Raw genomic sequence first — 22,779 nt, 5'->3', positions numbered from 1 at the left:
TCATACAGGTGGGCCCAATATCGTCCCAGGTTGGACTCTATTTGCCCTAAAAAGGGAGCTAGTTGTAAGAACAGCTGCAAACTAGCTGCCAGGTAACTCCAGTCTCAAGGCTGGCCTGGGACTCCCGGAGGGAGACAGTGCCTTCGGCAAAGGCTTTGAAGAGAAAGGAGAAGGAAAGGAGGTTCTGACTCTTGGGAGGGCAGAGCTGACAGTAATGTCACAGTCATGCTCTGGAGTCTTCACTGAAGCCTCTTTGCTCATAGAGTTAGTTATAAAGCTCTGATCCAAAAATCTTAGGCTCATCTCAGAATGGCCCCAAGCTGCCTTTCTTGTCCCTGCTGGAGCCTCCATTCCAGCCAACGCAGGGCTGCAGCTGCTCCCCTCGCCTGCTGGCGTGCTCTTTCTGCCCTGGCTTATGTTTTTTCCTAGGATCTGGGGTGGTCTCTCCATCCATCTCTGCTGCTTGAAATGTCATCCATTCATTGAGGATTGTCACTGTTCCACAGCCTCAATTTCTGCTGCCCACTCCACTCAACCTTGGGAGACCTCTCCTCTCTTGAAACACACAGGCCCTCTGTTAAGGCGGTCACCATCTGCCACCTTTTGTGAAAGTTCCCCTGTGAGAGCAATGTAGCTGTGTGGTTACCTGCACAGACTTCTGAGTCAGAAAGACCTGGGTTAGAAGCTTCACTCCTTCCCTTATCAGGCGCGCGGTCACGGGCAAGTTGCTTATGAACAGTAATAATGACAATCACACCAACCATATACTGGGCGTTTCCTGTGAGTTGGGCATTAGGTATTCATTAACTCATATATACTCACAACAACCGTATGAAGTAAGTATTGCCATTGTCTCTGTTTTACAGATGAGGAAACAGAAGCTAAGAGAACTAAAGTGATGTGTCCAGGGTCACAGTTATTATGTTAAGAAAACAGGATTGAGCTCAGATAGTTTGGTCCTGGAGCCCGTGTTTTGACCACTATGCTATAGGGCACTACCCTCTCCGGGCCTCTCAGTTTTCTCATCTGCAAAGTGGGGATTACAATAAAACCCACCTGGCAGGATGGTAATGAGGATTAAATGATACAAGAGAAGTATAATAAGAGAGAGCTCAATAATTCACAGCTGCTATCATTGCCATTACCGTGTGCGGGGCTCCCGTCTCGTGCCCTAAGCTGAGGACAGGAGGGAGGGCCATGTCCTCTCATCCTTTGTCTCTTGCATCGGCTCACCCTGTGCCCCGCACACTCATCGCAGGCAGCGACCTGGAGAACTTCTGACAGCTGTGGGCCCGTCCCAGAATCAAAGAGGTTGATGAAGGGTTCTAGCATTTTCCTAGAATTTGGGCCCAAGTGCCCTAGGTAATTCTGGACCTTTGAGACATTGTGCTTTTGTCCTTTCATTGCATTTAGCTCCCTCTCTGACTCCTGTGTCATTCGATTGATTTGACTTCTCTCCCTGAGGTCCCCAGCATAAGCAGCGTAACGTTTTCTTTCTCCTCTCCTTCTCCCGCTTTCCTCCTCCCCTCCCCTCTTCTCCTCTCCTACCCCCTTTTTCCTCCCCTCTTCTCCCCTTCCCCTTTCCCTCCCTTCCCTTCCCTCCTCTGCCCTCCCCTTCCCCCTTCCTCTCCTCTCCTCCAGCATTCCTCCTCCCTTCCCTTCCTCTCTCCTCCTCTTCTCCCCCTTGCCCTCCTGTCCTTTCCTCTCTTCTCTTCTCCTCCCCCTTCCTTTCCTCCCTTTACCGCCTTTCCTCTCCTCTCCTCTCCCTGCCCTCCTGTCCTCTCCTCTTCTCCATCCCTTCCTTGCCCTTTCCTTCTCCTTCTTTCCTCTCCTCCTCTCCTCCCCTCCCCTCCCTTCCTCTCCTCTCCCTTTCCCCCTCCCCTCCTTTTCTCTGTGTCCTCTTTCCCGCCCTCAGTCACTTTCAGGACTGGATGCCATGGCTCTGTATTTCATATCTGCAGTCAGCTAAGCAGCATCCCAGGTTCCCAGTCCATTAGCCAGAGATTCTGGAAGCAGGGCCTCTCACAGCTCAGGGACACCTGGGTGTCTTAGGCTGTGCAGTGCTTTACCCAGGAACACCTCTTGCCCTGCTTGGATTCAGTTCATCCTTGGGGTTAAGGGCTAATGAGGTCAGTGGTTGAGGCATAGTCTTTGTGAGGATGCCTGCTGCCTCCTTTCCTGAACAAACTTGGCCCTGAACAGAAGCTGGAATTTCCATCTCCCTTGTGCTTGAGTCCCAGTCAAATGGCCCTACCACCAAGTAGGTTTCCTCCAGGAACAGCATCCCCGATCCCTTTACGGAAATTAAAAAAACAAAACATAACTCTTTTTAAAGTACACCCTCCCTGCACATGTCACTCAACTTGTGGGAGAAGGTATTTTGATTCTGCCCCTGAGGAATTAAACTGCTCTTTAAGTAAACCTGGAAGATGACAAACAATCCTTCAAATTAATAAGGTCTAAAAGATGAAAGTTATTAGTTTCCTTTATACAACCAGTTTATTATCAGCGGTGCAATTAAATTCTATTTTATGCTGTGGTTTGAGCATTCACAGCTTGGAAGGGCTCTCTCCTGAGCCCCTCACAGGGACAAGCTGTTGGTTCGTAATTAGGTAGAGCATGTAGGCCTTGCCTCTGGTGGGAGAGACTCCAAGGTTGAGTTCACGAATGAGGATGGGAAAGGATGCCTCCCTGTGTATCTGGAGAGGCCTGCAGAGGGACCCCTGCCTGTCTCCAGGGAGAGCCGCCATGAGGGCAGCCTGCCCTTTGGGGGGTGGAGGGCAGGCCCGCTCTGGTTACAGTACCCAGTGCCTTATACTATTGAATTCACGTTCTCACAGGATTGATGGCACCTCTGGAGGGACCACTACTCTGTTTTGCATTTGTTTCCCATTCTGCCTGCAGACCCTGCAAGCTCTCATTTTTATTCTGTTTCTTAAGGCCTCTTGTGTAGATGGTGCTGTGATGGGCCTGTGGGAAGTGACCGGGGTGAAGGAGGCAAAGAGACATGATGAGTTAAGCCTTTCTAGAAATGAAGGGTCTGGGGTTCTCTTCCTCGGTGGGCACCACCTGTCTGTGTTTGGATGAGCCTCGTGCTAGGGTGACTCACTGTATGGGAGTCTTCAAGCGCCACCCGCATGGCACTAGACCCAGTGAAAGCTGCCATTTTGAATGCTACACAGCAGTTAACAGCTTTACAAATGATTCACAGCAAATGATTGAAAAGACACAAGGCCTGCCTCCCCCTCCCCACCCATTGTCAACCCCCCTCACCACCACTAGGGACATTTACAATATGAGCAACTGTAAAACTTTGATTTATCTATCACTTTAGAGGAATGCAGCTTAAGGTTTGTGCTAATCACTCTTAATCACTTCACGAAAAATGTTCTCCAGTGACTTGAGAAGGTCTCTAAGCCTTGGATCAGGCTTGCCTAAGATGTCATACTCTAAGGGCTTCCCTGGGCTTCTGCTCATAGGGCAGGAAGGTATCTCAGGGATGTGGCTACAGATGCTGTGAGTGCTCCTAAGAAGTGGGAGCCAACAGGCTACCATATTGGTCTTCCATTCCCACCCATCCTGAGCCCTCCTCTGCCAAGTTCCTTTGAGCCATTTGGGCAGATCTTTCTGGTGGCAAATGGAAAGACAATGCTAATACTACTAGCCAAACAGGCAAAAAACTCCTATGGTTTTAGAAGTCAGAAAAGTAGTTATCTTAGCAATGGGGAGGGGGTCATTGACTGGAAAAGACAAGAGGGAACTTTCTGGGCTATTGGAAATCCTCTATATCTTCATCTGGCTGGTGATTACAAGATGTATACATATACGAAAAGTCATTGTCATCAAGCTGCCATTTCACTTTGTGCATTATACTGTATAAAATTATGTCTCAATGAACAATAGTACTGTCCCAAATGCAGGTGGGAGATGATTCAGGCAGTTTCCATTTTTTGCCAGGCCTGACCCACTTTATTCTGAAGACACAGAGTTCTAAGCATCTGTATCCATTACACATCTTTATCTTCCTCCACAAGTGTGTTTATACCCACAGGTTATATTTATATCTGCAGCCACATCTATATATTTAAATCTGGAGAGGAGAGAAGAGTGTTATATGTGTGTCTATATATAGGGCGGTTTATTTCTTTCAAAGAACAGGAGGATCCTAGCTCCATTTTCTTTGGAGCAAGACACACACACTAAAACACACTAAACCTGGGTGTCTAATCAACAGCCTTGCCTTTTTTTCTTGTCTGAGATTCTAAACTGACCTTGATGATGACCTTGGGGATCGTCAGCACAGTGGACTTCTGCTTGGCCAGAACAACTTTGGTCTCATTGACGCGAGCCGTGACAAAGAAGTGCAGAGACGCTTGTTCCAGCAGCTGGCCCATATACTCGCCCGCTCTGATCAGCACCTCCTCTTTCTTGACTGGCAGGAGGAAAACAAACAGGCCAGGCATCAAGACCCGAGATAGGATCTGATTTACTTTTCCCCAAGTGCCCCCACCTTTTCCACATTAGCACAGCATCCACCAGGAACACAGCAGAGGTGAGGAACAAATAGAATAAAGAGGCAATCAGGGACAAGCTCTCCTGCTTCCCGGATAAAGAAAGAATGTGCTGGAAATTTAACATTCAGTAAAGTCTTACTTGAGAAAATGTGTCAGATTTTCCAAACAGTGCCTTTGCTGTTGTAAAACGCCATGCCATGACAAAGATGTTTAAAATCAAGGACCAAGGGGATTTAACTTTGGCTGATTAGGGCAGCTGCAATCCCGAGATGGCAGATGTGGAGTGGTGGAGTCCAAGGCCACCGTTCCATGCGCCGTCCCCTCACGTGATAAGAAATGTCTCACACAGGCCACCAGCAAAACTTGAGCAAAACTGTCAACTGTCTAAACCTTTTCCTTGTAATGCTTCATATTTTCTTTCCAGCTTTTTCTGTCCCAATCTGACACGATTTTTCTATTTAAGAGAAAGAAGCTGTTGAAACCAGTTTTCACCATAGGCGTTCAGCTCTCTCCAACCCCCTCTCCTACTTGTAACTTCAAAGATCTCTGTGCCAAAGGCTTGTTTCCTCAAGTCACTGATGTTAGCTTTCAGGTGTTGGGGACAGGCCAGTGAGGATGACGTCTGGAGGATGGGGAGCGGTCCCGGCTTCCTCCGTTTACCCTCTGGGCTGAGGACAAGGGTCTATCTTGTGGCTCTGGCCACAGCAGAGAGGTGCTATTTGGCTGCATTGCCCACTTTCTCTATCACTCCCATTTCCCACAGCCCAGGATTCTAGAGAGCAAAGGATAGTTCTGCAGGCCGAGCCCAGGCCACGAGGTAGCACGTGCTGCTACCTGGGCAAAGCCAGGTGCTGGGTTTTGCCATCAGCCTGCAGGTCCAGCAGGGAGATGGGTGACTCATGCCTCCATCCCCACGCATGGAACACATGCCCATGGAATTGAATATCTCCACTGCTGCTTGCCTGCCCAACATCTGCCTTTTACCAAAGATTCCTCCTTCCTGCAGAAGTTACTGAAGGAAATAACTCCCATGGTCAATAGTTCAAAGTGCAGAGGGTAGTTCGTCTTAGCCCTCCATAATGAGCAGCTGTCCTGTAGCCAGGATGGAAGGCCACATGGGAGCGAGCGCCAGGGCACAGGGAAGGCCTTCTGACTCGCTGGCTTACAGGCCAGGGAGCATCAGACCACGCTCATCATCTGCTCCAAAGTCTCTTCACAGGGAGTAGGTGCTGGGACCGCCCGCCTCCAGCCCTCTGATTGAAGCCAAGTCTCTCAGTCTTGGCTCCACATCACAATCGCCTGGGACATTCAAACACCTGCCCTGCTGGATCCCACCTCAGACCAATTAAATCAGAATCTTGGAGTTTGGGGCCCAGGCATTGTTTTAAAAGTTCCACAGCTGACTCTACTGTGCAGTCAGGATTGAGAAGCACCACTCCAACAAGTGGGGAGAGTCCCACAGAATCAGCCTCGTGGAAGCCTTGGTTCGAGTGGAGATACGGCCCTTCTAACTCAGGCCCTTGCTGCTCCAAGCGTGGTCTGCAGACAGGCAGCACTGCTATCGCCTAAGAGCCAGTTAGAGAGGCAGGTTCTCCGACCCTACACCAGCCTGCTGAATCAGCATCTGTATTCGAGTAAGATGCCCAGATGATGCATATTCAAGTTTGGGATGCTCCCAGAGATGGGAAGTTCTAGCACTAGAAGGGGTGTGGTTAGGACAGAGTTAGGATGGACTTACAATGGTCTCAGTTTCAAAACGGAAAGTCCTGCACCCCAGAACCCACCAATTTCTGGCAAACTGGAAATGTTGGTCATCCTGGACCAGTGCTTGTCAACTGGGGCTATTTGGCTCCCACAGGGGATGTTTGTAATGTCTGGAGACATTTTTGGATGTCACAACTGGGAATTGCTGCTGGCATCTAGTGGGTAGGGTCCAAGGATGCTGGTAAACATCATACAACACACAGGACAGCCCCCACAACAATTACCCAGCCTGAAATGTCAGTGGCACCTCAGCTGAGAAAGCCTGCCCCAGGCTATGCAGAATTGTTAGAATATATTGGTCCATCCTAGACAAATACTAAACAACTTGGCTTGGTTCCTGGGGCAGTCCTATTCCAGTGATAGCCAGCCTTTTGAACCTATGACCTTCCTTGACCTTGGCCCTCGAATTCTGCCTTTTTAAGGACCCACTCATATTGCCTTCTTCGGGCGTGAGCCTGGACTCTGCTTCCTCCTCGCTCCTCTAGCAACGAACTGTCCAGACAAATAAAACTCTGTGCCTCAACTGGATACAAGCTCAGATGAGCACATGGGGACTGTGTTTCACTCCCCCACACCTGGACAGATGGAGTAGCAAAACGACAGGCCTTGAAGAACGTGTATTTTGCCTCTAGCTGCCTCCAGTAATAATTAAAAAAAATGGACTTCTCTGGCTATTTCTGGAGGGCTGTGTTTGACCGCTGGGTTTCTTTAGGCTGGTGAGATATGCCAGACTTCTTTCTACCAATCTTTACAGTGGCTCTTGCTACCTTTGTAATGGCAGCATCAGGACCCCTTTATGCTCGGAGGCAGAACATTCTCTAAATCCCAGCACTAAAGAAACTGGGCTGTGCTTCCAAGCCCAAGAGAACAGTGCTCCTGAAATAGTACGTTATGTAAGTGCTGTGTTTTGCCACCACACAAGAAATTGTTCTAGATAAAGTTTATTAAACGTGGCAAGAGAAAGAGGAATAGATTTTCATTCTATGAGTGGTGGAGCTGGGATCCTGCCAACATCATTGATGGTGTCTCGGGAAAGCCAAGGGAGACACAGACTGGAGCCGCCTCATCTCTTTCCCAAAAAGCAAAGAAAACTAAATATAGCCAAGTGGAAATGATAGCACCTTTGAAGGTACTGGAAGGTTTAAGTTATTCAAATCTTCCAAGCTGATTCTAGCCCACACATTTCCTTTAATCATTGATCTAGAAAGTACGCCTCCCATTTGACTTGGAAAACTTTCTTTGCAGTGGATCCTCCTAGGAACGTACTCTGACCCGCTTGAGCAACATCTAGACTCACAGTCTTTTTGAAATATATTGCAATTTATTTTAGATTGCAATATGCAATTTGTTGCATACAGTTGATGCCACCTACCTTGGGTAAAGCAAGAAACAGTCTCCTACTCCCTTCAAGACATTCAGGACAAGCCTTGAGGTTGGCCGAGTGGGTGGGACGTGTGTTAATGCGGAGTCAGGCTTAGGTAGCTGTCCCTAGAGAGATGACTGAGAGGGCTAATATATCACGCCATCCTAGCTGAGAACTCAGGCAAGCTCGTTCTTTCATTGGATTAGGGAGAGAAGGGGAAGGAGATTGAGAGAGAGGTCTCTTGTGAGGTGGGAAAGGATGCTATCTTGTTCCCTGTCCAGGGGAGTGAGAGGCAGCTGGACTGCAGGCACCAGGGGCACTTGTGAGGGAGCTGACCCACTTAGGGCCCAGGGTTACACCGACCTGGCTCACTGTCGTTGCCTGAATGGGACCTGGCTGCTCTCGTCCACTTTGCCTCTAATTGCTGTGTGTGGCCTTGAACACATCAACTCGTCTTTTTAGTCTCAGTTTCCCCAAATGTAAACGTGTTGGAAGTTAACGTTTACTGAGAGACTGCCATTTGTGAGGTATTTCACATATATTACCTCATTTAGTCTCCTCCACATCCTCTTTCTCCTACACCATCCAATCTGTCAACCAGCCGGTGGGCTTGACCTTCAGAACAGACCCAGCCCTAATGAGTTCTCATTGCCTCCCCGCCTCACCATGCCGCCGTCTCTCACTAAGCTCTTGCAATAGCACCCTAACCAGGCTCTAAGCTTCAGCCCTACTTCCCCTGTAGTTTCTTCTCAGCACACAGCCAGGGTGACCTTTCAAAACCTAAGTTAGATCATGCCCCATTTCTACGCAAAACCTTCTCATGGCTCCCTGGCTTACTTGGAATCAAAGCCAAAGTCCTTACAAGGGCCTACAATTCTTTACACAGCCTGTACCCACCACTCTTCTCCTGGAACCGCCATTGCTCCCAACTCTGGTCTCCTTGCTGCTCACCGAACACATCAGATGTGCTCTGGCCTCAGGGCCTTTGCACTTATGGTTTCTTCTAGCTGGAAAGCTCTCTTCTTCCCTTCTGTCAGGTTTCTGTTAAATGTCACCCTATAAGAGGTTTTCCCAACCACCCCATCCCACCAGCACCCCATCCCCCTGACCCTACTTTATGTTTCCGTATTACATGCATTTCCTATTCTCTGTCACTATTTTACTGCTTATTCTCGAGCCCCCAGAAGACCATAAACTCCACGAGGGCAGGAACTTCTGTCTCGTTCATTGCTGTGTCTCTAGCATACAGCAGTACCTGGACTTGTAAGTACTAAATAAAGGTTTGGGGAGTGAATCAACAACCTTGTGATGTGGATGGTGCTGTTCCCATGTATGGATGAGGAAGGTGAGCTCCGATTATGTAAGTAACTTGCCCAGGGACACACAGCTAGTGGGTGATATAGTTGTACCTTATATCCAGATTTGTCTAATTGCAGGGTTCCGGCCCTGAAACCCACGGTGTCAGCCGGTCTGAACAATCGCGATGATTGTTCTCGCCTTGAGTCCTTTACTGACTGCTCTTTTCTATAACAGTTACCTTTCTTACCTCCAGGGATAGAAAAGCGCTAGATCTTCCGGTTTCCAAAGAAAATACCGTGGCCATTTCCTAGTCATTAGCTACATTACTAAAGCTAGGGAGATTTGCTTCCTTCAAGTTTAGGCAGGTTTCTTGGAATTAGGAGTTTTAGCAATAGTTCCCCATTTTTCTGCGAATATCTTTCGGAAGACTCACAGGGGCACTTCCTGTGGCTTGGGACAGACAGCGAATCCAGGAAGCTTGAACACAATTGAGATGCGTGAGTTGGTCATCCCAGAGGGCCCTTAGTCTTGTTTGCCTCCACTTTGTAGAAATTATTATTCACCTATCTTTTTTTTTTCTTTTCTTTTTCAATGCCACATGTCAGGTCACTGAAAATCTGGTGTGGCGAAGTGTTCCTGTCCTTTCCAACCTGCTCCGTCTAACTTGACATGCTCTGCCTGGGGACCAGTTTCTTCCGGTTGGCTCATTTTGCCAGTTGTGTGGCCAACTGTTATGCCTACTAAATACTAGTATCCCAGGAAGTAAAATTGATTGAAATTGCAATCCACAGCAGAAGCTGCAGCACATTGATCCCAATCCTGCTTAAAATATTCTGAATTTTTATAGTGAAGAAGAAGCATTAGAAGGGCATGTATGCAAGGATGCTGGAAGGGATTAAGGATGAGAAAGAGGCCCCCCGAGAGGTGGCAGAGAGAACAAAGTCCTTCAGAGGCTCCTGGGCAGTGCATCCTGAGTCTCTAGTCCCCTCTCCCATGGATGGGCTCTCTCCTGCCCCTATAGATCAGACAGATCATTTTTCAGAAACAGCCTGTAAGCAGAGCTTAGCTCTCCCTGCCTTCTAGATGAAGCAAACGCACCATTCCTGCTGGGCAGCCCCCAAAAGCCTTTCTTAATCTGGGAGAGAGACACCACCAGGGGGCTTGCTTTCTGAGACATGTGCTTCATAAACTTCCCTGTGTACTCCAGTCCCCTTGGGATCTTGCTAAAATGTAGATCCTGATTCAATAGGTCTGGAGTGGCACCTGAGAGTCTGCATTTCTTTTTTTTAAATTTTTATTTATTTATTTATTTTTTTGAGGAAGATTAGCCCTGAGCTGACATCTGCCGCCAATCCTCCTCTTTTTGCTGAGGAAGACTGGCCCTGAGCTAACATCCATGCCCATCTTCCTCTACTTTATACGTGGGACGCCTGCCACAGCATGGCTTGCCAAGCAGTGCTATGTTCGCACCCGGGATCCAAATCAGCGAACCCCAGGCCGCCGAAACAGAACGTGTGCACTTAACTGCTACACCACTGGGCCACCCTGACAGACTGCATTTCTAACCAGCTCCCAGGGGATGCTAATGCTTCAGGTCCTCGGCCCACACTTTGAGTAACAAGAAGTTAAGTTACCTTTAATTTTCACAACTCATGAGGCTCTAGGCTTTGAAAATTTCAGTGTTCCCTTCTATGCATGATACATGAAAAGGAAAGTTGAGGCCTCTCGAGAGGAAGTGAGTCTCCCGTGAGGTCCATGCTCCTGAGCTCTGGGGTAGAACTTTAACTTTGACAGAAAGTTGTGTGTGGGGGGTGAGAGTACCAAGCCAGACAGGGAAGCAGAGAGCATGTCCCAGGGAGAACAGTCCCTCTCATTAGCTTACCGGACAAGGGCTCCAGCGTCACCTTGAATGTCTCGTTCTTGAATTCCACATGGGAGACCCCAGTGTAGAAAGTGATGTTGCCTGAGAGATAGGCTGAGATGGTGTAGCGAGTGGGGCTTTGGTTCCGGAAGGTGATGGTGAGCTTGAAGTCTTTTCCCAGCACGGCATTCTCCACTTCAAAGTCCATGTCAACATCAGACTTCAATTTGGTGACATCTTCTGTGTTGAGGGGCTTTTTAGCTCCATACATCAGGGCAGTTTCTAGGGCCAGTCTCTCTTCTTCTTGACCTAGGAAAGATGCAGAGATAATGACATGGAATAAATGCAATCTATCAAAGAGGAGGTCACCTTAATAAACACATTGTGATCCGGGCACTGTGGGCTGTACTTGTTGGATTGCCTCTGCAAGCCACACAGCTTCCCTTTGAGGCAGAGGTCATCATTATTCCCATGTTACAAAGTCTGCAAAAATCAAGTTGCCCGAGAGATATGACCCGGCCAGGTGGTCGAGTCCAGCAGCACCATCAGGTCCTATCTGAAAGAGAGTGGCTGAGGGGCTTCCTCTGCGGTTGTTTCTCTGGCGCCACTATTTCAGGGCTCAGTAGGTAGAACTGGCAAAAAGGAACTCTTCCCTAACTGTACTATCTATTTGCTCCCCTCCCCAAGGCCCAGCCACATAGCTAGAATTTGGGGATCTCCAAGCAAAGATTTTGGCAATAGTTGCATCTTGCCATTCCACCTTCTGCAATATGCGCTTTCTCCTCTTCGTGGGTCTCCCTGATAAGACCTGTCTTCCTCATCTCTCTTCCCTCTTGGGCCTTGTCCCACTTGCTCCTGCTGAGCCGACCTTAAGGCAGCTCCCTCCCTGCCTCGACTCCTTCCTCTGTCGCCATTTGCTCGCAGCAGAGGGCAGACATCAGTTTTCCCAAATAGCAGCCAGCACCTCCCAGACGTTCAGATCCAGCACATCGTTAGCACGCCTTCCCTGCAAGGGACTCATGGCCCAGCTCCCCTGAGACCCCTGGGTTCTCTAGTGCCTCCTGCATGCTCACAACATCCATTAGCCCATCAGAGGTTCTGAGGTTGAGCCCGACGGTGAGGACATGCTTACTGTAACACCAGATTTCCCAAAGTCATCTGACCCTAAACACATTTTTGTTGAAGGACACTTGCTGGCATCTGGTGGTGCAGTTTGAGATTTGTGCATTGTTTCTAAGAAAATGTCTTATGTAGGGTTTCCAAGGCGGTGGTGGAGAGGAAGGTAGGGAGCGGAGGAGAAGGGGCGGGCTCTGGAAGAAGAAAACATAGCTTTTTGCAGGTGAGGAGGAGAGAAATACAGGAGTAAGTTAGACCTCAGAGCTTGCTGCTCTGAGCTGGGCCAACATCCCTTACAGAGCGCTGGACGAAATGCTGGCCCTGGGGGACAGGCCTTGAGGAGGTGTGGAGGGACGGCCGCTACTCTCGTTACCATCCTGACACCTTTGGGTACAGCTTAGTGAATTGTGCAAGATACAGAGGCAAATTCTTTGCCTTGTAAAAACTAGTCATGGGAATGGCTAGCAAAAAAAATCACTTTGAAATAAAAATGCTGTCTTTTATAGTTACGTTAATTTTAAGATATTGTCTTCCACTTTACTTAGCTAATAGTGAAATGCAATGGAGATGAGGAGGCCAATTAACAAGAATAACTATCACTGAGAGCTGACTACGTGATGGGTGCTGTGTGATGGGCGTATTGTGCATTATCTCACTTAATCCTCGGAGCAACTCTTCAGAGCAGGTGTATTATTACCATCAGTTTCCTTGTTTGTAAAATAAGGGTGCCTGCGTCATCGAGTTGGCAGGTGGATTAGAGGTGGTACACGCATAAGAATTGGCAGCTATGAGGACTTTGCAAAGACAGAGAAAATGCCAGCAGGTATTGAAACAAACATGGATGTGTGTGTGTGTGTGTGTGTGTGTGAGTGTGTGTATTAACGATTTCTCTGATTGTCATGACTGCAAGAATGTGCCAAAAACAATTGGTCTAGGCCAAGCTCTGGCTAGAGCACATGTTTACAGATCAATAGGAGGGAGACTATAGCAAAGGGAAGGGGGGGCTACGACAAGGAAAGTGCAGTGAACTATTTTAGCTGAAAGCGTCTGGCAAATAGCTCCATGAGAAAGAGAGCATTCATGATTATCGTTTTGGATGGGCACCAAATATGCATTTAGGCAAAATGCAGCAGGCCAGCACCAGCAGCAGGAGCCTGGTCAGAGAGGTGCCACCGTGGAGCAGGGAGGCTGAGCTGGCCGAGGAGAGGCAGGGGCAGAGGGAGGCTAGCGGGACTAGGAGAGACTTTGTAGCGTGTGGTGGGTGGAGGAACCTCTGGCTTCCCTCTGGGGACTGGCCTGGCCCCGTGAGCAGGAACTGCCAGGCAGAGGCAGGCTGGTGCTGTTGCAGGAAGCGCAGGCCCAGAAATGAGGCAAGCATTGCGGGGCTCCCCTGAGCTCGCCAAATGGCCGTCTCTCTGCGGCTGTGCCCAGTGCTCTGACGGCTTACAGAATTCAGAGCCAGGAGGTTAGTGCCGTAAGAGATGGTCTACAGCCAGAGAGTAATTTCTGAGCTTCCCGTGAGGCCTCCAGGAGCACGGTCAAACACCTTTCCCTTAACTGGGATGTAATGAGAGCACCTTCTGTGTTCGACAAAGCTTCTTCTCAGTTTTGGGTCTTACTTCAAATGCCACCTTCTCAGAATGTCCCCCTTTCCATTACCCTGTGTAACGTGTCCCAACCCCAGCCCTCTGATCCCTCACTAACACATTACCTGGTTTTCTTTCCTTTCCCCAGTACTCAGCAGCAATGCACAGTTAGACTGAGGGAAAGAGAGGATGAGGAGGGAAGGTAGAATCGGGAAGCTATAGCAGGTACCCAGGAGAAAAACAATCATGGCTGAAGCTAAGAGTAGTAGTATGGTAGTAATTCTAGAATTACCAGCAGTAGGGGAATCTAACTTTTATTGGACACTTGCTATCATTCAGGCACCGTGCTGAGGGCTTTCCACCCTGACTCCACTTCGTTCTCAGAGCGTGACCATGGAGATCAGGGAGGGACATGAATCTGACCTATTTCAGAGGGGACAGTTAGAGGATTTGTGGCTTGACTGATTCTCAAGTTGCTAAGTTTGGGTGGACCGTGGTTCTCTTCACCGTGGTGGGGAGAGGAGGAGAAACAGATCGGGGGCGGGAAGGGAGTGTGAGAAGGTGCATTTAGGAAGGCCCAGTTTCGGGTTCCTGTGGGACATTTAGGTGAATGTGGAGTTTAAAAGTGGAGTCTAGGCTGGAGACACAGTCTTGGGAGTGGTCAGTATAAATGTGAATGTTAACAACAGCTAATAGAAAGAGTTTAGCGTGGGGAGGAATGAAGCCTGGAATGAAGTAGCATTCAGAGGGGCTGAAGAAGGAGCAGCTTTGAGTTGCAGAAGTAGACAGAAAAAAGAGTCAGGTAGGTTGGGATGGAACCAGGAGAAAGCGGCATCATAGAAGCAAAGAGCCGAGAGACTTTCAAGAATTGGGAAGGAGCAATAGCCTCAAATAGTGTAAGGGGTCAGCCTAGCTGAGGTCTGCAAAACGTTTATTCCAGGTGGCAATCAGGTGGCCTCGGTAACCTTGCGAAGAAGAGCTTCAGGCTATGCTGGTAGCAGAACTCAGCACTGTAGGTGAGGAATGGAAGGAGAAGGAACTCGACTGGATGCCAGGTGCAGGCAGTTCTCACAAGATGCCTGGCTGTGCAGGCAAAGAGGAAGAGAGAACAGGGCACGTTGGCTGGGGAATATACTGTTGGAAAGGGGGTTTGTAAATTTATTTTAACACAAGTGACACTCAAGCCTCCTTAAATGCTAATGAGAAGGAGCTAATGGAGAAGGAGAGGTGAAAATACAAGTGACAGAGGGAATAATTGATGGATCAGAGAGGAAATGGAATCCAGATACCATCATAAAAGAGGATATATTGGTGCAGGAGAAGTTTTAAGAATTCTCATTTTCAAAATTTTATAGTTTCTTAATCATATTTTTAAAAAGGCATAAAATTAATATTAAGCTTTAGTTTGTCAAAGTGAAAAATGATCTTTCCACAATTTGGTTAATTAAAATAGTAAATTCCTAAATCTAGTAATAATTTCTTTTCCATGTTTTCACTCATGGCCACATTTTGGTGGCCACACTCAGCATTTGCAGATAGAGAAATTATGTGCGAGATTCACTAATGAGAATCAGGGTGGCAGATACACCACCCTGGATTCTGGCAGTCCTTTCCTAGGTGCCCACGGCAGACAGCAACAGTCACTCGCTCTTGCCCACCACATCGGGGTGCCGTCTCAGCATCCCTCTCCAGATAGCGCTCACTTGGTCATTCCCCAAGTTAGACTTTGAAATGCATATACCATCCTTGATTAAGAGGCTAATTATCTGCCTGGGATCAAACTCCAGCCCAGAAGCAGGATGAGGTGTCTCTTACAAATATCTATGCAGGTTAGGGGCTCTTCTGCTTAGACCAGATGCCCGCACTGTCCACCTCTCTGAGCCCTGCCTTCTTGTTAAACTGGAGGCGTGGACTTCAGACGACTTCCTCATTCAGAGTTCGCACATTTTATTTGTTTTAGTATGGAGTCCACCCCTCGCCAAACCCCTGACTCCTCTTTCGTAGACTGCTTTTGGGTCCTTCTTCGCTTGACATCTGACCCTGATTTGGCCTTCACTGCCACCTCTGTGCTTGACAGTTGGCGGCATTCTGCTGTATGGTTTAGACAAGACAGCTGGTCGCTCATCTCATCTCTTGTTCTCTTGTGTGGTCGGTGCTTCTTTCCTATGAGGACAGTTTATCAGCAGTCCCTGTCCTGCCGCCTTTTCCTGTAGAACTCTTTCCCCATGCTTCGCCTGGCCAATTCCTATTTGTCCTTCTGTCTCAGTGAGCCCATCACTACTGTCCTCTAGGATCCCCGAGTCTGGAGTCTGTCTTGGGATGCCCTTCTCTGTGCCCTGCAGCATCGGTCCACCCCTGTTCAGGGCACCCAGTGGGGAGGGCTTGCTTCCTGCCCATCTCTCCAGCTAGAGGGGAAGGCAGGCTGCGTATGTCTCTGTCCCTCCACAGTGCTGGTAATATCGCAAGTGGCTGACAGCAAGTTGTTGAATGGATGAATGAATAAATGAATGAACGCTACAGCTAGTTTCTTTCGCTTTTCCTATGGACTTTTCTTTTTCCTCTCCAATCCTTTTTGCCTGTAACTCTATAACAAGAAGTCATTGCTTGTTTGTTTTGTTTTATTATGCTTATGCTTTTTTATCACAAAAACAATTTTTGAATTGTTTTTATGGCTATGCCTTCACATTCATTACTTTTCCCCCCTCTTTTTAGGAAAAAGTCAAAAAGACAAAAATATGTTTTGTATCTATGTTGTGCAATGGCTGATAACCAACAGAAGAGAATGATGAAGCATTTTGGAAATACAGCAAAATTCACTAGTTCAGATGACAGAAACCTCAATTTCTAATACTATGCACAAGAGTTCTCAATTCAGCAAACTTTCTCTTTATAGTGCAAATTGCTTTGGTAAATAAGAGCAGAGATGTCTAAAATACTTAACAAATTCTGCACTCCTTTGCACTTCGGGAGTAATGATGAATATTTAGGTTTATGCTAATTACTTGTCATTTTTATCCATTCACTAAAATAAATGCCACTCCTCAGAATCTCTGTTGGTGAATCATTTGTGAAACATACTCCTCCTTCCCCCTCAAGACACCCAAGGTCCTCTACCTCCTGTCCGCTACTGAACGTGGGCAGCTCTGTCTCCGGCCACTCTGCTCTCCAAGCTTGATGCTTTGGCAATGCCTATAGGACCCTAACCACACCAGCCGCGCCACATCTCTGTGCCTTAGGTCATGTTCCCACTGCCTGGAAACTCCTGGCCAGCTTTCTTTAACTATGGTCTGTGATTTCTCTCACCCAGCTTTGCGTTTTCTGAATCTCCTGGTTGGACTGACTTCCCCTCTTCTTTGTTCTTAAAGCCCCGCTTTACATAAGGATCCTATCACTTGGCCAGGAAAAGAAATGAGGTCCTGCCCCCTGCAGGAATCCCCAGCACCAAGCACAATTCCAGGTGTAGAGGAGGCACTCAGTACTGATCGAGACGGAACTGAACTCAACAGCTTCATCTGAAACATTCTACACAATAAAAGTTAACAAAACCATCTTCACATTATTTCATAATTGAAATGGGCCTTCAACCTAATTGGTTTGAATTAGTGAGATTGCACCGTTCTATTAATATTACATTATCCACCTCAAGGGATTTCCGTGATAATTCAATGGAACAATATATATGAAAATAACGTGTTAAGTACTAAACAAATGTGAATAGTTATTTAAATTTCTATTATTAAACTAAAATTACATTAGGTATACAATGTTTTCTAATAGGATTTTAAAAATTAAGGTTCTTTCATATTTTATGAGCAAAAACATATTCTATATTTTGTTAAAATAGACATGACTTTAAATCAAATCATGTCACAAGCCACATTAAGGGGAATTCTCCTCAAACAAACAAACGACAATGAAATATTGTGGGCGTGATGTGTCTTTCACTCACGAGAGTCCATACTTCTGCCCTAACTATCAAATGCTGCAAATGCCAATGCATTCTCTGGAATACATTTCATAGTGGCAGTGGGTAAGTGCTAAATGGACTTGGGCAAAGAAATCTTCATTCGATTGTAGTAAATTACCTTCTTGGAATTTGTAAGTATCAGTGATATCCTTTATGCCATCTCCTCCAACTTGCTTGGTCACAATTAATTGCCCAATGTGGGTGGCATCAACAGTTTCAACCACATGAGTGCCATCTTTCTTAGCTGTAATGTAAACAACATCACTGTTGACCTAAAAACAAGGGAGGAGAACATTAGCCATCATCAAATGTCCTTATCACCAAAATCTCTAACTCTCAATGGTGCAGTCACCTGGAGTTGACATGTTCCTTTCTTCAATAACACTGGATTCATAGGGCTAAACTCATCTTAAAACTATTCTAAAGGGGAATCTAATTTAGATTAATCATCAGATATTTCAAATTAAGAATATTTGGGGCTGAGATTATCAGTTGTTTAAGTATCAATCATTTCTTTCTCCCCTTTTTCTTGCTGATAAATTCCAGCTCTTAAGAGAGAGCTGAAAGCACCATGTCTGTTACTTGCTTTCCCAGCCTTCTTTTACACTAGCTGTGGCTGTGTGACCTGCTTATAGGAAGAAGAGGAAGTCTGCTGGGTGGCTTCTGCAAAAGCTTTTTCTCCTTTATAAAAGGAGGGCAGTACACTGGAGAGTTTGCCCTTCCCTGTCTGCTTTTGAATGTTTTCATGTGAAGTGATGTGATGCTTGGAGCTTTTACAGCTGTCCCGGGACAGTGAAGAGAAACATGGCCAATAACACAAAGATGACAGAGTAGAAAGATCAGAAGCATTTGAGGGGTTGATGATGCTGTTAAAACTTGGTACCACCTACTTCAGGACTTCTTATAGGAGAAAAATTAAACTCCTATTGTTTAAGTCACTTTTATTGTTACTTGCAGCCAAAAGCATTTTAATTGAAGAATAACAGTAGACTACTCAGGAGGAATTCACGTGATTTTCTGATAATTTAGCAACTAAATCATGCTATCTGTGGGACTTGGAAATAGCATCTTGGGGCCATGAGGGCTGTCCCCCACGCTCTTCCAAGGTTCTGCCTTATCACTCCACTTTCTAGAGACAATGTCTAAATCTGTGTCTGAAGGCTGATTTCCCCTGAGTCCCTTATTGTATTCTTTACAATCACTTTCTTGGGAGTTCCATTTATTAGCATGGAAACAGGTAGGAGACAGGAACTGCACTGCTGTGTCAGGCGCTCCAGCTGAAAATAGTTGCTGATGTATTTACTAAATGTTTTCCAAGCTGCTCGCCAAGCCTCAGTTCTCTCCTCTTTTAAATAGGGTAATAATGGCTCCTTCTTCAGGGTGGTTGGCAGAATTAACTGAAATAAACACATGTAAATTACTTATCATAGTGCTTGACACAGAGCAAACATTCAATAAATGTTTTCAATAACAATAATAAATTTTTAATAGTATTGTCAGATATTTTTCAAAGTGCCAGAGTCCTAATGATGAACAAAATAGAGTCAGTCACTGCCCTGATATGGTTCACACTCTAGGAAGGGAGATTCTGTGCGTCAGAATCATCTGGGGGAACTTTAAAAAAAAAAGAGATATCTGATCAATTGATCAAGGTCTTGGGTGGGACCCTAAATCTATTATTTTTTAAAGAAAGGTATCAGATAATTCCATTGGACACCCAGGCCTGAGAACCCCTGTAATGCAGTACCATAAGTACCTTGGAGGGGAACGTCCAAGATCCAGGGAGCACCTGGGGCGGTGGGGTGGGGGCAGGGGTTGGGAGTGGCTAGGAAGTAACAGCCAAGTTGAAACCTGGAAGATGCATAGGAGTTAGTGAACTAAAGGCTCTCATCTCAAGTGTTCTTACCAACAAGCAAACCAAAATGAAACTCACAAAAGAACATAAGGAAGTTTTTGGAGGTGATGGATATGTGTAGTACCTTAGTTGTGGTGATGGTATCACAGGTATATGCATATGCCCAAACTCATTAAGATGTATACATTAAATGTGCGCAACTTAAAATGATCAATTATACCCTCAATAAAACTAAAATAAATTAAAGCAAAAAAATAAAGGAGAGAAGGAAGGCTATGAAAGGCAGACTGGCAGGTGCAACCATTCTGAAGAAGGTATCTGAGAGATGCACTGGCTTCGCCTCAAGACACGTGGGCTCCAATCACAGATGTGGACTTTTAGAAAGTTACCTTATCTTGTCTGAACTTTATTCCTGCTTCTATAAAATGAAAGTAATTGTACTTGTTCTGTCAGTTTCATGAGAACATTTTAGGACCAAGTGAGATAGGGTCTACGTGCGCGTGGCTTGTGAACTTCAAAGCTGAGTGAAAGTGTGATGCTCATTAGGAAGTAATGGGGAGACTCGGCGATGGATCCCTAACATTTAAAGTTGAGGTTAAAGAAATTGAAAGTCTATTCTTTCTCACAAAATGCTCCGAATTTACATGAAGTCTGATTCTACTAAGGATACTCAAAATATTTAAGGAACATTTTCAAATTAGTTAATTTAAACCTCCAACAACAATCCAGTGAGGTATGTATTATTATCTCTGTTTTACAGATGAGGGCATCAAGATTCACAAGGTCAGCAAACTGCTCAAATGGCCGGGAGCTGGTGGAGAAGAAGTGTAAGCGTGGACTGGCCCACAGCCCTTTGCCTGATCCTTGCCCTGGGCTGACCCATAGCTTGTTCCCTAACCCTCACTGGGCTAGCCCACAGACTGTTCCCTGGCACTCACTCTGGGCTGGCCCATAGCCTTTTCCCTGACCTCCACCCTGCGCTGGCCCATGGCACTTTCCCTGATTCTTGATCTGGGCTGGCCCACAGACTGTTCTCTGACCCTTGCCTTGGGCTGGCACATAGGCCTTTCTGTGACCCTTGCCCTTGGCTGGCCCATAGCCCTTTCCCTGATCGTCACCCTGGGCTGGCCCATGGCCTATTCCCTGACCTTTCACCTAAGCTGGCACGTGGTCCTTTTCCTGACCCTCATCCAGGGCTTGCCCATAGCCCATTTCCTGGTCCTCAACCTGGTTGGCCTACAGCCCTTTCCCTGACCCTCACCCTGGGCTGGCCCCTGGCAGGTCTCATGACCTTTACAGCACACTGGCTTTCCCAAATTCCCTGTAGAACCTCGAGCGCCACCATGCGGTGTGAAATGGTTCTGTGCTTGGGTCTCAAGTGGTTCCACACTTGGGCCTCACATTCTGAGGGGTGATACGTGGTGGCCCTACTCCTCAGCAAAGCAACCGGGGCCTGGTGGTGCTATCCGTATGACGCAGCAGCCTGAAAGATTAAACCAGGAATCAGGATAGGAGATGGCAGGGCAGACACCTAAGGAATGTTTGTCAGTTTGGAGAAAAGAAAGTTAAGGGAACTTAAATGAGCCTCCTGAGAATTTCGGCTTTTCCTCTGGAGAAGGTCATGCAAGCACAAACAGCTCCCTCCTCCACTTGCAAATTATAGCAACAATGATGATGAATATCCTCTTAATAACAACACTCACAGCAGCTTATGGTTTTCCAGGGAGACAAGGCTAAATATGAAAGTGGCAAAATCCTTGTCTCTCCTTGAGCACAGCTTAGGAAATTTGTGTCGGCTAAAATCTTGGGCCAGCCCAACCACACCATCCCTTGTGAGGGGAGAACACATATATGAAATGGCTTTTGCATATGCGCGTTGGAGGTGGAGAGTGGAGGAAAAGTATTCTTCCCAAGTGACATCAGCAAGCTTTCTTTTCGGTTCCAGCCACTAGCATAGTTGGTTCTCCATCCTGGCCGCACATTAGAGTCACCAAGGGGTTTAAAAAAGTACCAGTGACAGGCCCTCACCCAAGACCAGGTGGATCTCTGTGTCAAAACAGTTGTAAGTGCAGCAGATGCTGGGAGAAATATTGGACCTACATGGTGTGACTTTGGGCAAGTTTCGGCATGTCTCTGAGCCTGGGTTTAACACCTTCCTTGCAGGGCTAGTAGGTAGACCATTACTAATTGTAAAAGCCCTATTTTTAAGACTAATTTCTTTTGAATGAAAAGGAGTCTTCATTATCATCTAGTCTTCCCCCTACATTTTGAAAGAGCTATGGTCATGTAGAACCTGGGCATCCCAGCATGAAATCTGGTGCTATTTTCAGCATACCACACCCTTGCCTCGTGGTCAGACAGAGGCACTTCTTACACAGCCTCTGCCAAGGTTCAGGGCCCCAGGGGTTCAGCAAAGGTGGGCTGGGGCAGCAGGCTAGAGAGGCCTCTCTGCAAACTCCTGCTTGTGCCTGTGGAATTAAATTTACATATGTCCATTGCTGGCAGAAACTACGCTCTTCACCACTAAGGACAGAGTCTTTTTCAGGACCCAGGACAGAGTTTCTTTGTTCATTTGTTCCCAAGTGGAGATAACTACATCTCAGGCTGTGCACGGAAAGCAGTGCTCCTCCAAGGGCGTGTGGAGGCAGTGGAGGCCTGCGTGGTCCACAAGCCTTCCTGGAACAATCGCCATATGGCCACCCCATGCTTGCCATTCCGTCAGCCTGTAGGGCTGGCTAGGCTGCCAGGCCCCTGTGCTTGCTCTCTGCTGCTTCATACATGTGCCTTGTCTCCCACAAGGACTGCCAGCACTCCAGGGTGCCATCTGGCCCCATGTCCATGAGATACTGTTCTTAGCAGTATACGCTGCACCAGCTTTTGTTTGCCTGATCCATTCATTCCTTCATTCCTTCATTAATTCCTTCAGCAAGTATTTCTTCATGACTACTCTGTGCCAGAACTTGCTTCCAGCAATGAGGATCCAGCAGACCCTACATTCATGGAGCTTATATTCTAGAAGGGAGAGAAATAATAACACTAAAGCAAGGTAGAAGGATAAAAACAACAGGGCAGGAGGTGATATTTTAGATGGGGGGTGGGGTGACAGAGGGCCTCTTTGAAGAGGTGACCCGAGCAGAGACCTGGGTGCAGTGAGAGAACAGACATGCAAAGTGGGCTGGAGGGTAGGGGAGAGCTTTTCTAGCAAAAAGAACAGTATATGTAGAGACCTTGAAACAAGAGCATGTTTGGATGTTTCCAGAAGAGTAAGAACGTCAGTATGGTTTGCAGGAAATGAGCAAGGGATGGGGGTGGGAGGAAAACTAAGGGCCAGATCACACAGAACCTTGTAAAGATTTATGCTCAATTTTATCGTAAAGGTGGTGGGAATCCATTAGAAGGTTGCGGGCAGGGGAGTGACATGTTTTTCTTTACATTTTTATTGGATAATTTTGGC

General features: G+C 47.0%; 1 protein-coding gene across 1 annotated transcript in view; it reads right to left on the bottom strand.

Moving 5' to 3' along the window:
- Positions 1-22,779, bottom strand: part of F13A1 (coagulation factor XIII A chain) — a 156,383-nt gene that overhangs the window by 17,636 nt on the left and 115,968 nt on the right. The window contains exons 11-13 of the mRNA XM_046640491.1: positions 17,589-17,742; positions 10,823-11,110; positions 4,272-4,432 (exon numbers count right to left, since the gene is read on the bottom strand). Of these exons, the coding sequence (XP_046496447.1) occupies positions 4,272-4,432; positions 10,823-11,110; positions 17,589-17,742 (603 nt within the window). The remainder of the gene's footprint in view (positions 1-4,271; positions 4,433-10,822; positions 11,111-17,588; positions 17,743-22,779) is intronic.

The sequence above is a fragment of the Equus quagga genome, chromosome 15 (assembly GCF_021613505.1).
Source record: "Equus quagga isolate Etosha38 chromosome 15, UCLA_HA_Equagga_1.0, whole genome shotgun sequence".
NCBI classification, from domain to species: domain Eukaryota; kingdom Metazoa; phylum Chordata; class Mammalia; order Perissodactyla; family Equidae; genus Equus; species Equus quagga.
The sequence above is the reverse complement of the archived record's forward strand: the minus strand, read 5'-3'. Positions and strand labels throughout refer to the sequence as shown.